At 40.2% G+C, this 22,056-nt stretch overlaps 2 protein-coding genes across 9 annotated transcripts in view; one reads left to right on the forward strand and one right to left on the reverse strand.

Moving 5' to 3' along the window:
* The window catches only part of MRPL30 (mitochondrial ribosomal protein L30), an 89,038-nt gene that overhangs the window by 58,502 nt on the left and 8,480 nt on the right, over window positions 1-22,056 (reverse strand). For 4 of the 6 annotated variants that reach the window (XR_009566074.2, XR_009566075.2, XR_004035609.2 and 1 more), the window contains exons 1-3: window positions 6,041-6,327; window positions 1,611-1,688; window positions 103-183 (exon numbers count right to left, since the gene is read on the reverse strand). Coding sequence is in view for 3 of the 6 variants with exons in the window: in XM_030838856.2 (XP_030694716.1) it covers window positions 103-183; window positions 1,611-1,688; window positions 6,041-6,115 (234 nt within the window). In the remaining 3 variants the exon portion in view is untranslated. The other 2 variants (XM_060309088.1, XM_060309087.1) reach the window with 2 other exon arrangements.
* MITD1 (microtubule interacting and trafficking domain containing 1) lies at window positions 6,529-17,117 on the forward strand. Of its 3 annotated transcripts, none has more exons than XM_060309531.1 (8): window positions 6,603-6,740; window positions 9,253-9,304; window positions 12,786-12,887; window positions 14,508-14,644; window positions 14,728-14,814; window positions 15,866-15,981; window positions 16,729-16,789; window positions 16,891-17,117. In XM_060309531.1, the coding sequence occupies exons 3-8, from the start codon at window positions 12,839-12,841 to the stop codon at window positions 16,984-16,986; spliced, it is 546 nt and encodes a 181-aa protein (XP_060165514.1). In that variant the 5' UTR covers window positions 6,603-6,740; window positions 9,253-9,304; window positions 12,786-12,838; the 3' UTR covers window positions 16,987-17,117. The 3 variants fall into 3 exon arrangements, with proteins under 3 accessions (XP_030694712.1, XP_060165514.1, XP_060165513.1); XM_060309530.1 differs by having other exon boundaries at window positions 6,605-6,740; window positions 7,329-9,304; XM_030838852.2 differs by lacking the exon at window positions 9,253-9,304 and having other exon boundaries at window positions 6,529-6,740.

The raw sequence follows: 22,056 nt of genomic DNA on the forward strand, positions 1-22,056 counted from the left end.
CACCTCATCTCCCGATTTACTGGCCTGCCCTGCGGTGAGCAGAATGAGCTTGGACCCGGTAACAGTAACATGTTTTTCAAAAACAGTAACGTAAAAACTTACTTTATCTGGAATTCTTGACTTCGTAAATTTGTGACGAATCCAATCTGTACGAACAAGGGGCTCCACACCTTTTGTCACCATCTAAAATATGCCATAAAACATTTGATTTTTAGAACTCTATCTAGTGCAGAAATCATAACCTACCAATTTTTAGGTGACAAAATCTGTTCTCACCTAACCTGTAATTATTAAACATTTATCTCAGCCCCCTAGCTGAATGAATACATCTCATCTTACCACTAACATGAAGAAAAACACATTAAATATAAACTTCTAGACCAGCAGCTGGCAATATTTTTCTGTAAAGAACCAGACAGTAAATATTTCCAGCTCTGGGGCTACACAGTTTCCGCAGCCAAGTCTCAGCTCTGCCACAGCAGGGCGGAAGCAGTTGTTGACAATATGTAAACAAATCGGTGTGGCTATGTTTCAATAAAACTTTTACAAAAATAGGTGGTGGGCTGAATTTGGCTTGTAGGTTGTAGTTTGTCAGTGTGCTCTAGACAACATACGATAATTCAGCTTCAGCAATACAGTGTAAAAGAAAGCCAAAATGAGTTTCCAGTTTTCTTTCTAGTCCCAAGAATGCCACCAACTCCTGTTTCCTGTCTCTTGTTCCCTTTCTACAATCTTCCAGTCGTGTTTCTCTCAGGCTGCAGAAGAAAAAGGATTCACTGCTAATCCTTCATACCAGGAAACTCCTCTGGGTGGAAAATAATCATTCCCTTCATGCCCTCCCTGTACTGCAGAGATGGTATAAACAATGGGAGAATAAGCAGGAGGGAATTGGGGGTTAGGGGGAGACTGGTGAAGGACATGGGCTTTGACATACCAGGAACATTGGGCCTCTAATCCTGCTCTGTACTTACCAGCTGTGACATATGAGATACTTATCCTCTCAGAGGGTCGGTTTCCTCAGCTATAAAAAGAAAATAATACTTACCAACCAGGATTAACCTGAGGCTAAGGTAAGTGTGTAAAGCACCTGGCATTATTATTATCTAAAGGCAGCAGCAGGTCCTATCTAGACTCTGGACCTCATGAATAGATTAGGCTGCACCACTGAAATTTCTAAAAGAAAGACTGGAAGGAAATACATGAAAGTACAAACATTAATGGTCTCTGGGAAGCTGTTTCTCTTCTTTCTGCTTTTCTACATTTTTCTAATTTTCTATTACTGAAAATGGACTCTTCATAACTGAAGGAAAAAAAAATCTAAAACTTTCAAAAGATTAAGGTGGGCCATGGGGAATCAACACTAGCCATTTTTTACCAGCATTTTCTCCAGAAAAAGGTCTTTTGTGATTTCAGATCTTTAGGGATAAAACAGCAGATAAACCACAAATAAAATTAACGTTCAACATTAAAAAAGTATATATACATATATATATATATATAAAGAAACTTAAAATTTTAATTTGCCTGTATGTTTTGTTAATTAGAAAAGAGAGAAAAAGTTCTTAAGGAATAGGAAAAAAAAAAGATAATTCTTGAAAAGAAATACTTACTTGTAGTCTGCCTGGGGGCCTCTGAACTATTGAGCGCAAAATCCCTGCCATGAGTGTGGTGACTGTTCTCCTTAGGGGCTGTGAGAAGTAGAAAACAGATCCGTGGGTCAGGTATGTCTTAGAAATGGATAGCTCAAACTGAAAAACTGGATGAAGTTTAACAGCAAAATCTTGATTGTTTTAATACACTAAGGACAAGAATTAAGTTACAATAGATGTTTTATTGAGAGTTCAAGAAAACCATAGGAAGTAATTATACATTAACCATATCCCATTTTCACCAAAGAGTTAAATTACACCCTAGGCTGATTCAACAAAAATAGGCAATGGAGGTTACTATCATTTAAAAAATCTTCAAGAGCGAGGGCAGATTCTATGCTTTGCTATAGAATCAAAAAAAAAAAAAATTAAAGAGCTGGAAGGGACTGAAGAAATCCAAACTCCCAATTAGGACTGACAACGCTCTTACTTTATTTATGAGGAAAATGAATCCCAGAGAGTTCAATCATTTACCAAAGGGCATCCAGCTTTCAAGAGAGTATATGGTCTGGAACCCAAACCTCCTAATACCTAGTCCAGCATATTTTCACTAAATCATAACACCCTTCTGTTAAATAAAGCAGAATGTTCTTTTTTGCTTATTTACATTTTTAGACTATTCTTAACGAACATGCATTGCATTTATAAACTAAAGGTCATGTTTATTTAGACACAAAACAATTATAGCGTACCGACTTAAACTGAATGCAGAAAGATTAAGTTCATGAACTACATGTATATTTTGGACAGGTTACTTAATTTGTATGTTTCAATTTCTCCCCCCAGAGAACAGAAAAAAAAATAATACCTATCTTGCAAATGAATTACTCTGAAAACACCTAAAACAGTACTTGGCACATAAGAAGCCCTCAATAAATGGTAGTTTTTACTATTATAATATCATTAAATTATTACAAAGCTATAATAAGAATACCCTAACATGCCAAAATAGGGCAAGTACTGTATTTCAGTGCCCACCAGATTCTGGCTCACTCGAGCTCTGCAGGTCTTTCCCGTGGTGTGGACAAAGCAATGAAGCTACTGGAATCAATGCGAGATGTCCCATTAGAAGGGCCTGACTTCAGAAAAAGTCTCAGCAACCGAACCAGTCTCTCAAAACTAATTACGTATCAGTTTTAGAAGAGTTAACTACTATATCCTTACGCCCTGAAAACAAGAATTTTGTCTTGTTCATCTTCTACTCTCAGCATCTGGCACACTATCTGATGGACAGTAGGCACCCAGTGTTTGTTGATGAATGTCTGAATCAGTTAACGGGTTAGATCCATGGTCCGCTCAACTCAGAATTCAGAAGTACATCAGAATTTCATAACTGCCATTCTGACTTCAGACCTCAAACATTACAATACAGCAGAGCAATTTCTAGTTCACATCATCCAGTTTGCTTGGTTGGTTGTTTAGATGCCTTGTATCAAGGCTTCTTTAGAAGAGACGCTTAATCCTCCGTCCCTCCCATCAAATAGACAATGCTAAATTATTTTCTCTACCATACTCATTCCTCCCAAGTTAAGCGTTAGGTACTAACCCAACTTATTTAGCTTCACTCTTTGTTAAATCTTTCTCTTATCACTTAGATTTCAACAAGAGCCTCCTAACTGGCCTTCCTGCTTCTATTCTAACTTCCCCAAGGTCTTTTCTCCACAGCAGCAATCATCTCATTAAGTCCGAAATCAGATAATGTCAACTCCTCCGCTCAAAACCTTCCAATGAGCCAGGCTTCTCATTATCAGAGTAGGAGGTTACACACAGGCCAGAGAGGAAGGCTACAATGATCCATGTGATCCAATGACAGAGGATTAGTGTTGGAACTCATGTTTAGTTTAATATAGATATGATGGATAGAGAAATAATTATAGATACATATACACACATGGGTTAGCTCTGTTAGCCAAGAGGACCTAAAGGCAATGGCATCCCGGTAGCGATGAGCATGCCCAGTGCCCAGATCTTAGTTTCTAATGGCATTCTCTAAAAAAAAAGAACCAGGACTCCTTGGAGAAATGGCTGATTATATGGCTGTAGCAGGGAATATATAATGATGAGTCTGGAGCACCTAGTGCTAGAAAGGAACTACTCAAAAAATCAAAATGATGGGGGTATGTCAAAGGGACCAGAAGCCAAATGAAAGAGCTCCCAGTGGCTACAGCTGAAATAATATGAGCAACAAAATAAGTAACAAAGTATTGGCTTATAATCCAAAACATAAACTAACCATGAGTCCATACTGATATAAATAGATGACTAAATTAATTAATGAGGGAGAAGAAACAAATCTCCCTTACAGAAGAATTTCAAATAATTTATGTAGACACTCCCCTCTCAAAGAGGTGGAGTAAAGCTATCAACCCTGAGGCATGGGCTGTGCTTAAACACTTGCTACCAGAATATAGTATAGAAAGGGGGGAAAATACCGTTACATTAGAGGAACCTAACAAACACTGTGTCATCGAGGTGATTTAACATCAATTGTGATAAAAGTCAAGCTGATAGCATGTATCCTTGATATGATGGAATGAGAATGGCACTTCACCTCTATGTCTTCCTTCCAAAAACCCCTAACACTTCTCTAACAGAAAAATATCAGACAAACTCCAATTGAAGGACATTGTACAAAATACTTGACCAGTGCCTCCTCAAATGCCTGACTGCCTCGAAACTGTCAAGGTCATCAAAACCAAGGAAAGTTCATAGTCAAACTGTCATAGTCAGGAGGAGCATTTGACAACTAAACACAATGTGGTATCTTGGATGGTATTCTGGAACAGTAAAAGGACATCAGGTAAAAACTAACAAAATCTGAATGAAGTATGACCTTTAGTTGATAACGTATCAATATTGGCTCATCAATTACAACGAATGTACCATACTAATGTAAGATGTTAGTAAAAGGGGAAACTTGGTGTGGGGGGTATGTAGGAACTCCATACTATTTTCATAACGTTTCCATAAATCTAGTTATTCCAAAATTAAAAGTTTATTTATTACAAGACTAAAAAGCTCCAATGCCTCTCCATTTCAATCAGAGTGACAGCCAGTGCTAAACCCCCGCCTTGAGGACACCACCTCCATACTCTTGGTCAATCGCTACACACACTGGCCCCGTTGCAGGTCCTGGAACCTGCCATGCAGGTATACTCCCCTGACTGGCTGTTCCCTCTCCTGGAATGCCCCTGATATCCACATAGTTAACTCTCTTACATCCTTCAATTTCTGGCTTAATTCTCATCTTCTCAATGAGTTCTACCCTGACTCCATTATTTAACATTTTGACCCACACTACAATTGTCAGCACTCCCAATCTCTCTTACTCTCCTTGATTTTCTTTCCATAGCATTTAACATCTTCTAACATAATTTAATTTTTTGTTAGGTTTGTGGTTTATTGTCTGTTCCCACCCAACAGCATGTTGGTTCCACAAGCACAACGATTTTAAAATTTTCTTGTTTTAGGCTTGCTCTGTCTATTCACAGATGTATCCCAAGCATCTACCTAAAGCAGCACTGCCATGTAGCAGCCACTCAATTAATTCTTGCTGAATGAATGAAGTGTCATTTACATACTTCAGAATGTGTGACAGTCAAAAGTTGTAAGTTTCAATAAAGGTTATTCTTAATAATTAGGCACATAACTCTTGGACCTTGAAGCAATTATACTGTCTTTCACAGTACAATTAAGTTCCTCTTGCAAAGACACAAAAGCAGGAAAATAAATGCACCATATGAGAAGGATGATCCCATTTCCATTAATTAAAAAAAAAAAGATGTCTGTGAATGTGTGTGTAAACAGAAAAAAACTCTGGAAGGCTATCAGAGAAACGTTAGCATACCCAGGGAGAGGAGGGCTGGCTACCAGGGCTATTTCCGCCCCTCCCCGACGTCCCACACCCCCGTAATGTCTGATAGGTTTGTTGTTGCTCTTTTACAATGACCATGCGCGTAACTGTTCTTTAAAAAAAACTAACTCCTTTTCTAAAGAGACAAAATGGTAAATGGGGGGGCACTACTGAAAATGCAGAACATAGGATTTCCCTTTCAATAAATCGACATCTCTGAAGGCAAGAAATGTCTCTTGAACTCCTAATGCCTTCTAGGCAGGCGTCCGAAGTGCCTCTTGGAATAAACAAAACTAAACAAAAAACCGCGGAAAAAGCAGCTCTGGGTAGGTGGCGATCAAAACGCGGTTGCAAAATCACGGCTTTTAGTAAAACGGTAAATATCTTAACTGCCAACTTCAGAGGATTTACATTCTAAAATGCGGCAATTTTTAAATTAGGCAATTTTGTATCTCCATCAACAATTCAAGTTAGGCTGACCCCAGAGGAAAGCCGAAGTTATGCATAAAGCAGAAGCACAGAAAATGTTAAAACATACTTGACTTCCCTTTCCCGCCAGACTTCCCAGCCGAGGCGGCTCTGTCCTCGAGCTCCAGGGGGCGGGGCTCCACATGCCGCGTCCCGGGATTCCACAAACTGGGAAACGGGATCCAGCCGGCCAGTGGCTTTTCGGGAGCCCAAGGGACAGTACCCGGACGTAATTCCATTCAGGTTACTGTGACCCGTAAACACAGAATCGAATGGAGAAAATCAATCCGCATCTGCATAGGGTTCCCAGATATGTACTCCTGGAAAAAATGCACTACTTTCGGCCACTCATTCCCCACTCACCAGCAATTCCTAAATGTCTTTCAGCCTGAAGCTCACCACTCAGGGGAACCGGAACAGAGAAAGGACCCAGAGTGCCACACTCAAATCCGGCCTTCTCAGTGCACACACCCTGGCATTTTAGTTCCGGCCGAGTCCCTCCCACTCAGGCATCATAAAAAGAGAGCGCAGGCGCATTGGAGTCACGTGACCGCTCCAGGCAGCGCTGCAGACCCTACAGCCTAGGGGCAGGTTGGGGCGGAAGGGAGTTGCTGGCATTATGGCGGGGTCTCTCCAGGGCCAGGACTCTGGAAGCACAGCTGCAGTCACTGTGATAAAGCGGGCGTTGGAACTAGAGTCCGAGTCCCGGTACCCGCAGGCTCTGGTGTGTTACCAGGAGGGAATTGATATGCTCCTGCAGGTTCTGAAAGGTGAGCAGTGAGCCGGGGAGGGAGGACTAGAGGAAAAGGAGCTGCAATCTGCTGTGTCTGGGCGGGAGTGAAAGATTAAAACGCTTACTGTGCACAGCGAGAAAGCCTTAAAATACAGAACGTAGGGTAGTCTACAGGACAGGTGGACTGATTTCTTTGATATCTTTAGTAGATTAATGTTGTCAATAAAAGAGGGATTACTATCCTAGAATTTTAAGAGACATAACCAAATGTAATAGATAAGCCTTGAAAGGACTTGTAAAAGACGTTTTGGGATCAAGTTGGAAAAGTTGAATATGGATTGGGTAGCATTAAAATTAACTTTGTTAGGCAGTATGGTATTTTTCGAAATCTGTTCTTAATTTTAGAGATGAAGCCTGAAGAAGTGTTTGGAGAAGAATTGTCATGATGTCTGAATTTGATTTTACTTTAAAAGAAAGTTGAAGTAAATATGGCAAAATGCTAACAATTTTTAAATCTAGGTGGTGGGTAATAAGGGTGTTCGTTACACCCTTTTCCTTACTTTTCTCACTAAACATTTTAATTAAAATTTTTTTTTTTTTTTTTTTTTTTGGCCGTGACCCGCAGCATGTGGGATCTTAATTCCCGGACCAGGGATCTAACCCGCGCTCCTGTATTGGAAGCGCGGGGTCTTAACTACTGGACCGCCAGGGAAGTCCCTTCATTAAAAGTTTAAAAATATATATATATATATATATATTTTAAATTAGAAATGGGTATACTGACATTCGGTGTGAGAAATGTATAGGATTGTGAGAGGAGACAGTTAAGACTTTCTGTTACATGGTTATTCAATGTTGAGAGGTACACAGATAACCCTTAACACCCAGTACAATCCCTGGTAGGTAGTAAACACCAAGTAATTATGTATTAAATTGACTTAAGACCAGCCCCTGCTCCCCAGCCCCTGGGGCTCTTAGTCTGGCCTCAGATCTCCTCTCTGTGCTTTTTAGCCTGAGTGTTTCTGATTTGTTTCAGAAGCTTTGAGATAGTAGAGGCTGCTTTTCAATGTTCAGCACTTTTCTCAGAATGGTAAAACTCTACCTTGGGCAGGGACCATATGATGATGATGATGACGGTGATGATGGTGATGATAATGAGAGTAACATCATTTGTAAGTGCTGAGTGCCAGGCAGTGTGCAGAGCACGTTAAAAGCATGATCTCAATTCATTCTTACAATTGCCTTATGAAGTAGGTGATGTTATCCTCATTTTACAGCATAAAAAATAAAGTTTGCTTTCCAGTTCTGCCACAATTGGTAGAGTCACAGCTGAAACCCAAGGCTTTAAAGACTCTACTATACTGACTCTCAGAAAGAGAGATGGTGTACATTGTTCGACTCTGAAGCAGCAGCATCACAGCAGTTCTGCTCCTCTGTGCTCCACTGATCCTGTGGGGCTTAGAGAGACAGTGACGTGATCTTGCAGGTTAAGATGTAAATGCAAATAACTCTAATACAGGGAAGAAGTGCCAGGAGCCATAATGACAAGTGCAGCGAGGATTTAAACAGTTAACAGTCATTGGGGGATGGAAAGGTGTGGGTGGCTTTTGATAGGGGTTTTGGAGGGATGAGTAGAATTTCAGAAATTCAGCTGAAAGTTTTCCAATTCTGTCTGTACTGTTTTACCAAACAAGTGGCATAGGTCTGTAGAGAAAGAGTGAGAAGTAAAGATTAAAGGTAGACTGGGGCTTGGAGCACACTGCAGATGGCCTTGGCTGCCAGGAGATTTTAACTCATTCCATTGACAAGGAGAAACGATTTAAAGTTTTTACAAAGGAGTGACGTAATTAAAGTTGCATTTCAGGGCTCGGCTCTCTGAGGAATATGCTTTTCTCCCAAATATTTGCATGACCTACTCCCGCTCCTCTTCCAGGTCTTTACACAAATATCACCTTATTTGTGAGGACATTCTCTGACCCCCAGTGTAAAATTACAACCCCCATCCCAGGACTCCCTTATCCTTCTTCCTTGCTTTATTTTATTTAATAGCACTTACCACAATCTAACATACATGTTTTACCAATTTATTTATTTATTTTAAAGCCATTCATCTGTCAGTGAACACTTAGATTGCTTCTACCTTTTGACTATTGCGAATTTCCCATTGCTTATTTATTTATTTGGCTGCGTTGGGTCTTTGCTACTGCGCATGGGCTTTCTCTAGTTGCGACGAGCAGGGGCTACTCTTTGTTACAGTGCGCGGGCTTCTCATTGCGGTGGCTTCTCTTGTTGTGGAGCACGGCCTCTAGGCACGTGGGCTTCAGTAGTTGTGGCACGCAGGCTCAGTAGTTGTGCCTCACGGGCTCTAGAGCACAGGCTCGGTAGTTGTGGCGCATGGGCTTAGTTGCTCTGTGGCATGTGGGATCTTCCCGGGCCAGGGATTGAACCCATGTCCCCCTGCATGGCAGGCCCCCCTGCATCCCATGTGCCACCAGGGAAGTCCTACCAATTTATTTTTATTGTTGTCTTTCCTCTCATTTGAATGATAGGGGAGGACTTAACTGCTACGTCTCCAGTGCTTAGAACAATGCCTGGCATGTGGTAAGTTCTCAGTAAATATTTCTTGAATAAATGAGTGAATATGGCAAGAGCGTAGGAGAGACATTAACCTGAAGATACTGAAGTCAGGCAGACCAACCAAGGAGCTCCTGCAGAAGTCAAGATGAGAGGTGATAAGGGCCTGAATGAACCAGGGGGGCAACACCAGTATTAGGAAAGGGAGGGGACAGTCTGGACATTGAATTACCGGCACTGGCACGTGATTAGATGTTGGAATGGGAATTGAAGATGGCTGTATGATTTCAAGCCTGGAAAACCAAGGCATGTTTGAAGAATGGGTCTATAGTATCAAACTCTGATCAAGGATGATGATTAAGAAAGGAGTACTATATTTGTAGAGGACAGGGAAAATAGAGTATATTTATAGGCAGGAGCAAAGTAACAGTAGAGCTTAAGAAAAGAGATGTTAGATAAAATGTTCTAAAGGAAGCTGAGAGGGAGGTATATGGAAAAAATTATGTAGATGATAATCATATTGACATTTATTGAGTATTTCCTACATGCAGGTCTCTTTCATAATTAATCATCTCCACAACTCTCTAAGGTACTGTTACTCTTTCTGTGCTACAGATGAGGTTGCAGAGAGGTTGAATAACTGGCCAAGGTCACATAGGCAAAAGTGACAAAGCAAGTTTTGAACTAGAACAGCCTGACTCCAGATGCTTTGCTGTTAACCACTTTTCATACTGCCTCTTTGTAAAGAGTCCGTAAAATGCTGAATCCTGACGAAAAGTTCAAAGTTTTTGAGTTTAGAGGAACATATATCAACGTAGTGGAAGAGTATGAGTTCTCATATCACCTTAGGACAAAAAACAGGATTCTCCACAAGAGATTTATGGATGATATATGGGTATATTAGGATTTTCTTATGCTACTGTAGTATAGGCATGAGAAAGTGGGGATCTAAATGATATTAATTTTGGAAGTAGAAGAACTTGAAAGGGAAGGATTTCAGTAATTATATGGATATCAACAAAGGGTTGGAAACAACTTAAATGCCCCTGGGTAGGAGAGTGGTTGCATAAACCATGGTACAGCCAAACAATGGAGTACTATACTGCTGTAAAGAGGGTTGAGCAGAATCTTTGTGAAGTGATATGGAGTGATTCCCAGGATATATTGTTTAGTGAAAAGGACGAAGAGTAGCTATAGTATGGTAACCTGCATGTAAAAACAAAGATATAAGAAGATTTTCATGTGTCTCCTCATTTGTTGAAAAGAAACACAGGAAGGATAAAACCAGAAACTAATGAAATTAATTACTTAATATGCGGTGGGTGGGAAAGAGGTGGGAAGAAAGGAGAAATGGGAGTAGGGTAGCAGGATGAGGAGGGAGTGAATAACTTCTCTAAGTTATTCAGTTGTTATACATAAGGGAGAGTGAAAGAAATAGGTAACCTAAGCATCTTTGGAAAATAGTATTTTGGCTGTATTCTGTAAAGTTAAAGACAAAGTGAACAGTATACAAACATTGTATTATTTTAATTGGTAAATTATTTTCTCACAATGGTATGGGTTAGGAATTCTCAAACTATTTTATGTCTATACTAGGCTTGAACAAGCCAGTAAATATATTGTGGATAATAAAAGAAGTTACAGGTAAGGAAAGGAGGAAGGCTAGAATGAACCCTATGGGATCAAAGTAATCAGCATGAATTCATGGTTTTTAATATAGATACAGATGGACAGACATAGAAATGGAGTTGTATGTGTGTGTTAGTAAACCTCCACGTACTTTCTACCTGCATTGACGGAAAGGGTCTAGAGGTAGTGTTAAGACTCCCTGAGTAGCAGTGAGCACAGTTAGTACCCAAAATATGATTTCTTGATACCATTCTCCAATAAAAGGAACCAGGTCTCCTTGGAGAAATGGTTGATTCCAGGGCTGGGGCAAGGAAAATAAAACATTTTGCACCAAAAAGTAAGGAAGTGCTCAAAAAATGATGGGTTATGTCAAAAGGACAAAGGAGCCAACATGATGGAACTCTTAAAGCCAACACTGATAAAATTTGAGCAAGAAAAGATTGATAGTATTGGATTACAACCCATAGAATAAAAGATATATCCATGAGTCCATATTGATATAAATCAATAGTTGAATAAGTAAGTAGATGGGAGAGCAGAGACAGCTCTTCCTTACAGTGGAATTCCAATTAATAAATTAAAGAGGAATGATGGGAATAGAAAATCACCATTTGGCAAACACTGCAGTAATAATCATTGCAGGCAAAGACCATCAACGGATGCTAAAATTAGCGGATGAAGAGTGGAGAGAGACAGGATATCTTCCCACGAGATAGCGATTCCATACAAAAGAGAAAATAGTGATTTTTGCAGTGGAGAAATCTGTGAACTCCACCTTAACCAAGTGACCAAAGTCAGCGTCACCAGGAATAAGACACATCAACATCATGTACCCACTGAGAAGGGCGCAACACTTCTGTGATTTTCTTGCTAAAAAAATGCATAACCTCAGTCTGTCTAATCATGAGAAAACACGACAGCCCCAAATGAGAGACATTCTACAAAATAACTGACCATGTACTCTTCCTAAATGTCAAGGTCATAAAAGGCAGAGACACACTAAAGGAACTGTTACAGATTGTAGGAGGCTAAAGAGACATAACAACCACATGGTATGTGGGATCCTGGACCAGAAAACGAACTTTCCCACTAACTTTCTTTAGGTTTGTAGATGAGCTAATAGTGTCGTGTCAATGTTAAGTTACTTACTCTGATAATTGTACCATGGTTGTGTGATATGTTAATACTAGGGGCATCTGGGTTAAGGGATTCTGTGCCATTTTTGTAGCTTTTCCATAAATATATAGTTAATTCAAAATAAAATGTTTTAAAACTCAGGGTTTAAAAATAAAATTATAATGGAAAATAAAAGCAGTATTAAAAGGGAGGAAGGAAGGAAGGAGCCAGGAATTGATTTGGTGACTGATTGGGGGTGGGGCTTGGAGTAAGACTTTATTGATAATGTATATTCAAAAATACCTTCCATTTTTGGGGTGGCTGGGAAAATGATTCAGCATAAACCATAAAGGGGAAGTCTGGAACAGATGCTGGTTTTGTGGAAGAAAGATAGGTAGATATGGTTTGCTCTCTTTTGATTATGCTTAGATTTCAAACTTATGGGTAATTAGGACAAAATAGTGCTCAGACTCAGCGACATCTAATAAGCCACCTTTGTTTCCTCACCAGAGTTGAAGTCTCAGCAGTGAGACATGGTGTCTGAGTCCCCACTCCTAAATAAAGCTGCTTCAAGTGCTTAGTGAAAAAAATGAAGGCCCTGCATGATCAAGCTAAATTTGGGCCTATTATTTGTGCATTTTAGGACCAAGACAGACCATGCCAAAGAACAGGAAAGCCGTGGAAAACTTGGGAAATACTGCTTGTACCAAATAGGAAGCCTGTTTTGAAACTTGAAAGTGTATTTTTTATTTTTAATTTGTAGGCACCAAAGATGTAACAAAGAAATGTAATCTCAGAAAAAGAATTTCTGACTACATGGATAGAGCAGAAAACATAAAGAAATACTTGGATCAAGAAAAAGAAGGTAAAGAGGCTGTTTTGGAGAGTATGTGTATGTGCTCTTGTGATAAAGCCCATTTCACCCAGTGTTTCTGGCTGTGCCCTTTGGAGCTTGCAGGCCTACTCTGCATTTCCATTCGTCTGTACACAAGCTGTTCTTAACCTTTTTCTTCCCTGGTGGGGGGAAGGTGGGGCTCAGATACCCTCCTGAGAATCTGAGGACAGCTCGACGTACTGCAGAACTTTGCATGCCATTTTAAGGAGTTCATAGATCCCCGTGAAGCTTACGTGTAGACTCCAGTTTAAATAATACTACAGAGGAATACTGAATATAAATCCTGTATTTTATTTGTATTTCCCTTTATAAAATGACCGAAATATTAAAGTAGCTCAAGAAACTCCTGGGACTTCTTTGAGATTTTCGTTGTGAGTCAAAACATTTCAGGAGTTAGGTATTCCTAAGGATTAGAGGTGCAGGAGGTATGGTTCCCTATTTATAACTGGTTCTCTACTCATGAGGATCCAGTTTACAAACATATAGAAACAAATGGCCATTGCCACCTGAAGTGCACAGCTGCTGCTTTCTACAGTCAGTGGAACTACTGCCCTCAAAAAACCCAGTGCCCCCGGCCCTCAGCTGCTCTTTACTCCAGCCCTCTCCCCACCTCTTCCTGGTATTCTGTACTAGCGCACACCCTGACTACCCCCCCATTGAGGACCTCTGTTGAGTGGGAATAAAATTGTTTCCTTCACCCCAAATTGAAATCCACAATGCAATTTCCCTGTAAAACTTGGATGAAATATAGTACCATCAGCATTGTGGTTTGAATACTGTGGGTTAAATTAACCTGTGTGGCTAGCTTGGCTTGAAAACCGATGCACGGTTGGTAACGTTCTATCTTTGGAAATATTAGGAACAGAATCCAAACTACTGGTTTTCAAACAAGGTTTTAAAAGTGCAACCACCATATAAATTAGGAACTACCATTAAGGGTCATATTTTTTAAAAAAACGTAAAGGTCTTCGATAACTTATTCAATAATTAGCCATTTTGGATAAACACAAACAATGGAACTACCCTGCTGACGCTGTGGCATTCTAGGCTTTGGCTTGGGTTATTAAGAAGTACTATAAATTTCTGCTTAACACAGTCTCTACAAGTTCTAAGAAAGACTCCTAGACTCCATATTATTTTGCATTTATATATTTAATACTTCAGCTATTCAGCTGCAAGACATAAAAAGACTTAAATCTGAAGAGAAGGACCAGATGGCCACTGACTCATAGCTTGTGGTTCTACTCATGGTGGCAGGAATATTAGATATCTTTATACATATGGTTCTCTTGAATAAACTGCCTGGTCTATAGGATTTAGTTCAAGAACCTGTTCCAAGAAACCTCTGGACTTTGCCACTTGCGCGGCCTCCATGAAGGCAAAAAATCCCACATGGAATTTACCTTTGCGGGTGTAGCATCTTGCAATGTGCCTGGCATAGAGTAGGCATTCAAAAATGTTTGCTGACTGCACAAGTTAAAAAAAAATTAACTTGTATCTGATGCTGATTTATTACTGGATGCAAATATAGTATGTATAAAAAGAAAGGAAGTAGTCCCTGGTTTTATTATGGAAGCTTGTGTTTTGTAGCTGGAAAATATCACAAGCAAATTAAAATAGAAGAGAACGCAACAGGTTTCAGTTATGAGTCACTTTTTCAAGAATACCTGAATGAAACAGTTACGGAAGTTTGGATAGAAGATCCATACATTAGACACACTCATCAGGTAGGTGAAATGTACTCCCGTACGATGAAACGTTATTGTTTTAAATATACGAGTTAGTAATAACGCCTCCTAATGTCTTTCAGCTGTATAACTTCCTTCGATTTTGTGAGATGCTGGTTAAGAGACCATGTAAGATAAAAACTATTCATCTCCTCACCTCTCTGGATGAAGTAGGTATCTGAAGGCATTTACTGTCTCTTAACATCATGAACTTTACTCAGTGTAAAGGGTGTAGTTCGAGGCAAACCTGGACGTCATGCTTCAGCTAGAGCTGTTTCACTGGGAATGAACTTATTCTCTAACAACCGGCATAAAACACCTTGGGAAAAATGCTGTTGATTTCAGTATGTCATATCTTGTATTTGGCCACTTTGCTAAACTCTCTTGTTCAAGTAGTTTCTCAGTTTCTTGGATATTCTATGAGGCAATCACACTGTCTGCATTATTGACAATTTCTGTCATCTTGATTTTGATTTAAATAGGAATGCTTCTAAAGAATTCATATTTCTAGGATTAATTTGAGAAGAAGGAAGCCCCATCTGAATAATGAAACAGCACCATTAAAATACATTTTATTTATTCTTTAATTGAATATAGGTTTATTCACTTTCACTTCCTTTTACAGAAAAACTAAAGATATCTGGGTTTATTAGTAAACGAGTCCTGTGCCATGCTGAGAAATTTACTATGAAAAAACATGCATCTCTAGAAATTATAAAAAATATTTACAGGGCGCTTCCCTGGTGGCGCAGTGGTTGAGAGTCCGCCTGCCTATGCAGGGGACACGGGTTCGTTCCCCGGTCCGGGAAGATCCCACATGCCGCGGAGCGGCTGGGCCCGTGAGCCATGGCCGCTGAGCCTGTGCGTCCGGAGCCTGTGCTCCGCAACAGGAGAGACCACAACAGTGAGAGGCCCGCGTACCGCAAAAAAAAAAATATTTACAGATTTGCCAAGCAACAGAATGCTAAGGTAATAAAATACATTTTAGCAGATAGGACAGAGTTGTGTTATGTTCACGTTAGAGAAAAAAACAATTATTTTGATAAAAACAGTTGCTCTTAAACTACTTCATCTTCTTCGGTTGCTTGTTTGCAATAATGGACAATGAAACTAGTATAGAATCTTTTCATTTTAATTCACCTATGATACACATTGCATAGTTTAGGAATAATTTAAAATATTAATAACTGAGGCAAAAAGTTGTATTTTTCCTATTAACAGGGCAGTGGGAAAGAACAGCAAAGTAGTGGCCTGGAAGAAATAAGAGAGTCACTCAGGAATCATGGAGTGCAGTTGGAATTAGAATACTCTTCTGTGATACACGACCGGGAAATTAGGTTAGTTTATGGTAATATTTTAATTTTTATGCAGTTGAAAAATACTTATTTTTATTTCTCATAATAAGTTATAATTACAAATAATATTCAATTTAAATATTAAAGATTTAAATAAAGCTCAGTTTTCATATCTTTTCACTTTTGAAGAAAAAAAAAATCTGGCTTATTTTGTCCTGTATGTGAGTTTCCTATTTCCTAATGGAATAAAATTTACATGTTCTGTGTCATGTGAGAAGAGGAAGTACTTTTCTGTCATTCAGCTATACACAGTGTTATGGCATTGGGATAATTTCCTTTTCTAGTGATATTAATATTTATTTAATGTGGTTTTACTTCTCATGGTCTTTTAAATATTCTAGTAGACATGACAGGACGTTGTGTCATGCCTGCCAGGGCTCCCCCTGCTTATGTCCCCTACCTCAAGGCAGGGAAACCCCTGAAACATCACCACAGTCTGCCTGAGTATACTTGGAAGCCACTTCTTAGCAGAACTGGGAAGCTTTATCAGTAAGGTGAAATTCAGGAGGAAGGTTTAATTGAATTGTTAAACTCTTTATCAGCTAATGGATGTTTTGTTTCACTGTAGACACAGCCCATAGGTAAACCCAGGTTTGGTTCAACTCTTGCCACTGGAGGAAGTGATTTTATTTGTTAGGGGGAAATTTAGCTGACACTTAATACATTATAGCTTTGGTCATTGTCTGACTTAAATGTCTGGAATGTAATATTATATACTAATTTCAATAGGTTCAACAATGGATGGATGATTAAGATCGGAAGGGGACTTGATTATTTTAAGAAACCACAGGTAGGATATAGTCTTATGAGTGACTGTGTAGCACTCTTTTTATTTTAATAAAATGCCTTTGGTCCTTTTTGTTAAAAAAATTTCTTTTCTTCTCTTCTTAGAGTCGTTTTTCTCTTGGATATTGTGATTTTGATTTAAGACCATGTCATGAAACAACAGTGGACATTTTTCATAATAAGCACACACAAAAAATATGATGGGTAGTAGCTTAATTTACACTATATGTTTCTATTTTAAATGAATATTGGATTTTTCTTTTTTTTTTTACTTTGGACAGATCATTCCTATAACGTAAGAGTTTAACAATAAACTTTTACATTTCTACTAATTTATGGATTCATTGTTCAGTTGTGTGACCAATCCTAAGTATTTTTATAAATACATTGCTCAGTAGAGTTATAGTGTTTCAAGTCATATGGTTAATTTAAACATTTTACCAGATTTTCTCTATTTGACTGTTGGAGAGTGAATCAACACGTAATGAGCACCTATTAAGAAGATGAATTGGATGCTTTAATCTTGCCCCTGGGAATGTAGGGTCCAGCAAGAAAAATCATGAATTAGAGTACTCTTAAGAGACAGATGGGCTTGTGGGTCTAACAACCAGAAAAAAATAACCACCGATAATTTTGTTACAATTAAGTGTCTTTAGCAGACATTTACCTATTTACATTTACATATATATATATATATAAATGTTTGGGCATAAGAATGGACAAATAAGTCACTGGGACAGAATAAGGAATCCAGAAACACACCTGAGAGAAAGTGGATGTGTGTATGGGCACTTAATAGATAATAAAGGTCTTTCAAATTAGTGGGAAACAAGTAGACTGCCAATAAAAGTTTGCAAAAGGTAACATTAGATCTCTACCTTATGCCACATAGAGAAATTATTCTAAATGGGTTAAAGAGCTAATGAAATGAAATATTCAAACACTTTTTTTTTAAACTCCACTGAATGTACTAAGCATAACACAAAACCCAGGAATTATCAAGGAAAGTAAAGAGCACATGATCATATAAATATTTAAAACTTGAATAAAGGGAACCATAAAAAAGTTAAAAACATATGAGATCAAATTTACAACATATAGGAAAAGGGTTAATAGTCCTAACATACAAGGAAGATTGCCACATGTTCAGCAAGTTTGACCTGACCAAGGATTTGGTCCTTTAAGCAATCTCTCTCTACTGGGTTGTTCCTGCGGTACATACATTCCCATCCAGATACACCCTGTTTCTTTGTTCTTCATGAACAAATTTCTTGGAGTTCTCTATTCAGTTTTTTCCCCTTTCCTCACCACCTATTCACATTTCAATTCACTTCTATCCGGCTACCCAGTCACTCCACTGAAATTGTTCTTATCAAGGTCAGCAGTGACCTCCATACCACCATATCCAATGGACACTTTTTAACCCTCGTGTTACTTGTTTCAGGAGTATTAGACCTAGCTGGCCACTCCCTTTTTTTTTTGTAATCTTTTTTTATCATTGTGTTCTGAATTCACAGCATTTTAAAATTTATTTTTATTTCATTTTGTTTATTTTTGGCTGCATTGGGTCTTCGTTGCTGCACACGGGCTTTCTTTAGTTACGGCGAGCGGGGGCTACTCTTTGTTGTGGCGAGCGGGCTTCTCATTGTGGTGGCTTCTCTTGTTGTGGAGCATGGGCTCTAGGCGCACGGGCTTCAGTAGTTGTGGCTCGCGGGCTCTAGAGCACAGGCTCAGTAGTTGTGGCGCACGGGCTTAGGTGCTCCACAGCATGTGGGATCTTCCCGGACCAGGGCTCGAACCCATGTCCCCTGCATTGGCAGGCAGATTCGTAACCACTGCGCCACCAGGAAAGTCCCTGGCCACTCCCTTCTTGAATCTCAACTTCCGTGTAACACACTTTGCTTCTCCTCCACCCTACCTTTTAAATATTGGAGTTCTCCTAAACTAAGTACTAGGTAGTAACCATTTTTTTAGTAGGAACTTGTATGGGGAGGTCTTCCCCTATAAGAATTACACTTGTGGGGCTTCCCTGGTGGCGCAGTGGTTGAGAGTCCACCTGCCGGTGCAGGGGACACAGATTCATGCCCTGGTCCGGGAAGATCCCACATGCCGCGGAGCGGCTGGGCCCGTGAGCCATGGCCGCTGAGCCTGCGCGTCCGGAGCCTGTGCTCCGCAACGGGAGAGGCCACGGCATTGGGAGGCCCGTGTACCACCAAAAAAAAAAAAAAAAAAAAGAATTAACACTTGTGGAAAAAAAAATTAATAAATCAAATAATAAATTAATAAATCAAATAAATCAAATAAATCAAAAAGAATTACACTTGTGGCCTGATAATTAGATGTTAATGTGGCTGCAGCTTTAGGAACTTGACCTAGTTGTGTGTACCTTCCATGTTGGCTGGGGGAGGAAGCACTATCAGGTGTGAGGAGATGGACGGGGCAGGATCTGCCAGACCAGGACTCCCACCTTCTCCCCTTTTTCAAAGGTGTGTGTTCTGTTCCAGGTGTAGTACCTGGATGGGTCTGGTTTGCAGCAGGACATCAGCATCCCAGTGGAGAATGAGTCATTCCTCCTCATACAGGGATGCAAAGTAACTCACCCGTCTTGGTGGAACGTCCCTTTACAAATCCCATTGCAAACTCCCCTCCCAGGTGGGACGGGGCTTGGTGTTCTCGGCAGCATAGCACGTAGATCCACCGTGAGAGGGAAACGGCTGTCTCCTGCAGTTTCCATACCTTACTGTGGGTATTGTGTGTCTAGGCAAGGGTCTCCCATCTGGCCTGTGGGGCAGCAGGCCCTCCTGGTTGATCACTCAAATGTCTTAAAGCCTGGGATAGTACTTTAGTCCATCTGGCCAAGGTGGTTTTTACCTGTTAGTAATTCAATCTGCTGCTTTAATGTTTCATTCTTCCTTTCTACCGACTCTGCTGGTTGTAGCTTGTAGGAGAGACAGAACCTCCTTCAGTGTCATGTTCCTTCACCCAATCTTATGTTGACTGAAAGAAAAAGGCACAACATAAGAGTTGTTAGTTTCAGTTTTATTCGGAAAACTTAGTGAGGACTATAGCCTGGGAAACAGCCTCTTGGTAGCCCAGAGGGGACTGCTCCCCAAGACACAGGGGAAGAAGCCAGTATATATGTGATTTTGGCTGCGGAAACGGTGCAGTGAAGTATACATCTCAGTAAAAGGTTAGTGCTGGTCATGAGGAACAGATATATTAGTTAATGATGTTAGTGCTTTTTCTATGTATGCAAAGATGCAAAAATCTGGGTTCTCTAAAAATCTTCCTGAGATATATCTATCTAAGGGGCCTGTTTTTCCAAAGCATATATGTTCTCATCCTGGTTTTCGTCCTGAATTCCTTTCAGGGTGCACCGTCAGTCAGCGACTGCAGTGGCTAATGACTTGATCCTTGTAGAGCTGGATGGTGGGCAACATTCTTTGTTCTACACTTGCATATCATGACCTTTAAAATGTGACTGCCCAGTCACTGTCTATTGGACAAGGGTATCCATAAATGGTACTCAGCTTCTCTAATGCCCTTACGGTGGCAGCCTGCTTTGCATGGCAACAGGGGAAAGCTTGAGTGAAGCCAGACCTGGTGGCCTCCTGGCACAGGAACAGTGGGCAGAACATACATTCCAAGGACAGGGGAGGAGGTTAGGAGCCTCTGATTGCCTGGGTCCAGTTTGAAGGACAACTGGCGGTCACATCCTCTTGATGGCCTCCTCCAAAAGGTGGGCTCCACCTCCCACCAAGATTTGTAAGTTGGAGGATTCCCCAAACGTAGGGGACTTGGATGCTAAACACTTTAAACTTTAGATGAATTACACAAGTCCACAATTATCCATTTTCATGATATACGATACTATCTATATGCTGTCAACTCCTATTAAGCTAAGACTTCTCCTTGGAATTCTAATCTCACATACTCAGCTGCCTGTTTGGCATTTCACCTGGCATCTCAGAAACACACAAGCATTTCAAACATAACAGGCCCCAACTGAACTTGACACACACTCCCCCACTGCTCCCGTGTACCCCCATCCATCCAGTTGCTTAAGTAAGAAATCTAGGCGTCATTCTTGATTCCTCCCTCCCCTTCATCCTCATATGCAGACATGCAGAAAGTTCTGCAGAATCGACCTGCAAAACATGCCTTTAATCCATGTATTCCAGGAATGCTCGTCAGATTTCCCTTTTAGAACCTGAAGCCCTTAACAGCCTTCACCTGATGTCCTCCTCTCTCTCGAGAAACAAAGGCTATCAGAACATCACGGCTGCTTTATTGCACCAAGCACATCATGTCAGGATTTTTATACCTTTCTTAGAAAATAATTTTCAGTTGTTGTGACACATGTAGTGCTTAAAAACGGGCCCATGAACAACCCCTTCAAAACTGTGTTTACTTGGTATTTAATATTGCAAAAGAACAATGGGGCCTGCCCGTGAAACCTGCCTCAAATGAAGAACATTTAGCCTGGCACCTGTGTTTGTCCCAGGAGCAACTTGAAAAATCCCCTTCCCTTACCCTGCTCCCATTTTGAGATAACCAGCTGCAGCAAAACCCTGTGTGTCCACCTCCGCTCCCCACAATCCCTCAGAAACAAGGATGGGATCTGGATCCACTGAGATACATGAAAGGAGAAGATCTCCTAAGAGGACTGAAATTAATGTGATAGCCAAACACTGGGTTACGTTGTTTCAGGCGAAGAAGTCTGAAGGTCTCTGAGTCCTGAAACCCCTGTTATGGGTTGAATTGTGCAAACCGCAGCCCCCCCAACCCCCCCAAGAAATTCACACGTTGAAATCCCAGCCCCTGGTACCTCAGAATGTAACCATATTTGGAAATAAGGTCTTCAAAGAAATAAGTTAAAATGATGTCTTTAGGGTGGCCCTAATGCAATATGACTGGTGTCCTTATAAGAAATGGACATCTGGACACAGATACGCACACAGAGGAAAGACTATGTGAGGGCATAGCAAGAAGGTGCCACCTGTAAGCCAAGGAGACAGGCCTCAGAAGAAATCAAACCTGGGAATTCCCTGTCGGTCCAGTGGTTAGGACTTGGTGCTTTCACTGTTGGGGCCCAGGTTCAATTCCTGGTCAGGGAGCTAGGATCCCACAAGCTGCCAGGTGTGGCCAAATAAAAAAATAATTTTTTAAAAAAAGAAGATGACTTTATTTTTTCTTAAATTCCATATATATGTGTTAGCATACGGTATTTATCTTTCTCTTTCTGACTTACTTCACTCTGTATGACAGACT

Source organism: Globicephala melas, chromosome 12 (assembly GCF_963455315.2).
Source record: "Globicephala melas chromosome 12, mGloMel1.2, whole genome shotgun sequence".
Taxonomy (NCBI): Eukaryota; Metazoa; Chordata; class Mammalia; order Artiodactyla; family Delphinidae; genus Globicephala; species Globicephala melas.

Coding starts and splice junctions, on each gene's coding strand:
- MITD1 (XM_030838852.2), top strand. CDS start 6,590: ATGGCGGGGTCTCTCCAGGGCCAGGACTCTGGAAGCACAGCTGCAGTC. Junction 14,645..14,727: donor ACATTAGACACACTCATCAG/GTAGGTGAAATG, acceptor AATGTCTTTCAG/CTGTATAACTTCCTTCGATT. Junction 14,815..15,865: donor TCCTCACCTCTCTGGATGAA/GTAGGTATCTGA, acceptor TCCTATTAACAG/GGCAGTGGGAAAGAACAGCA.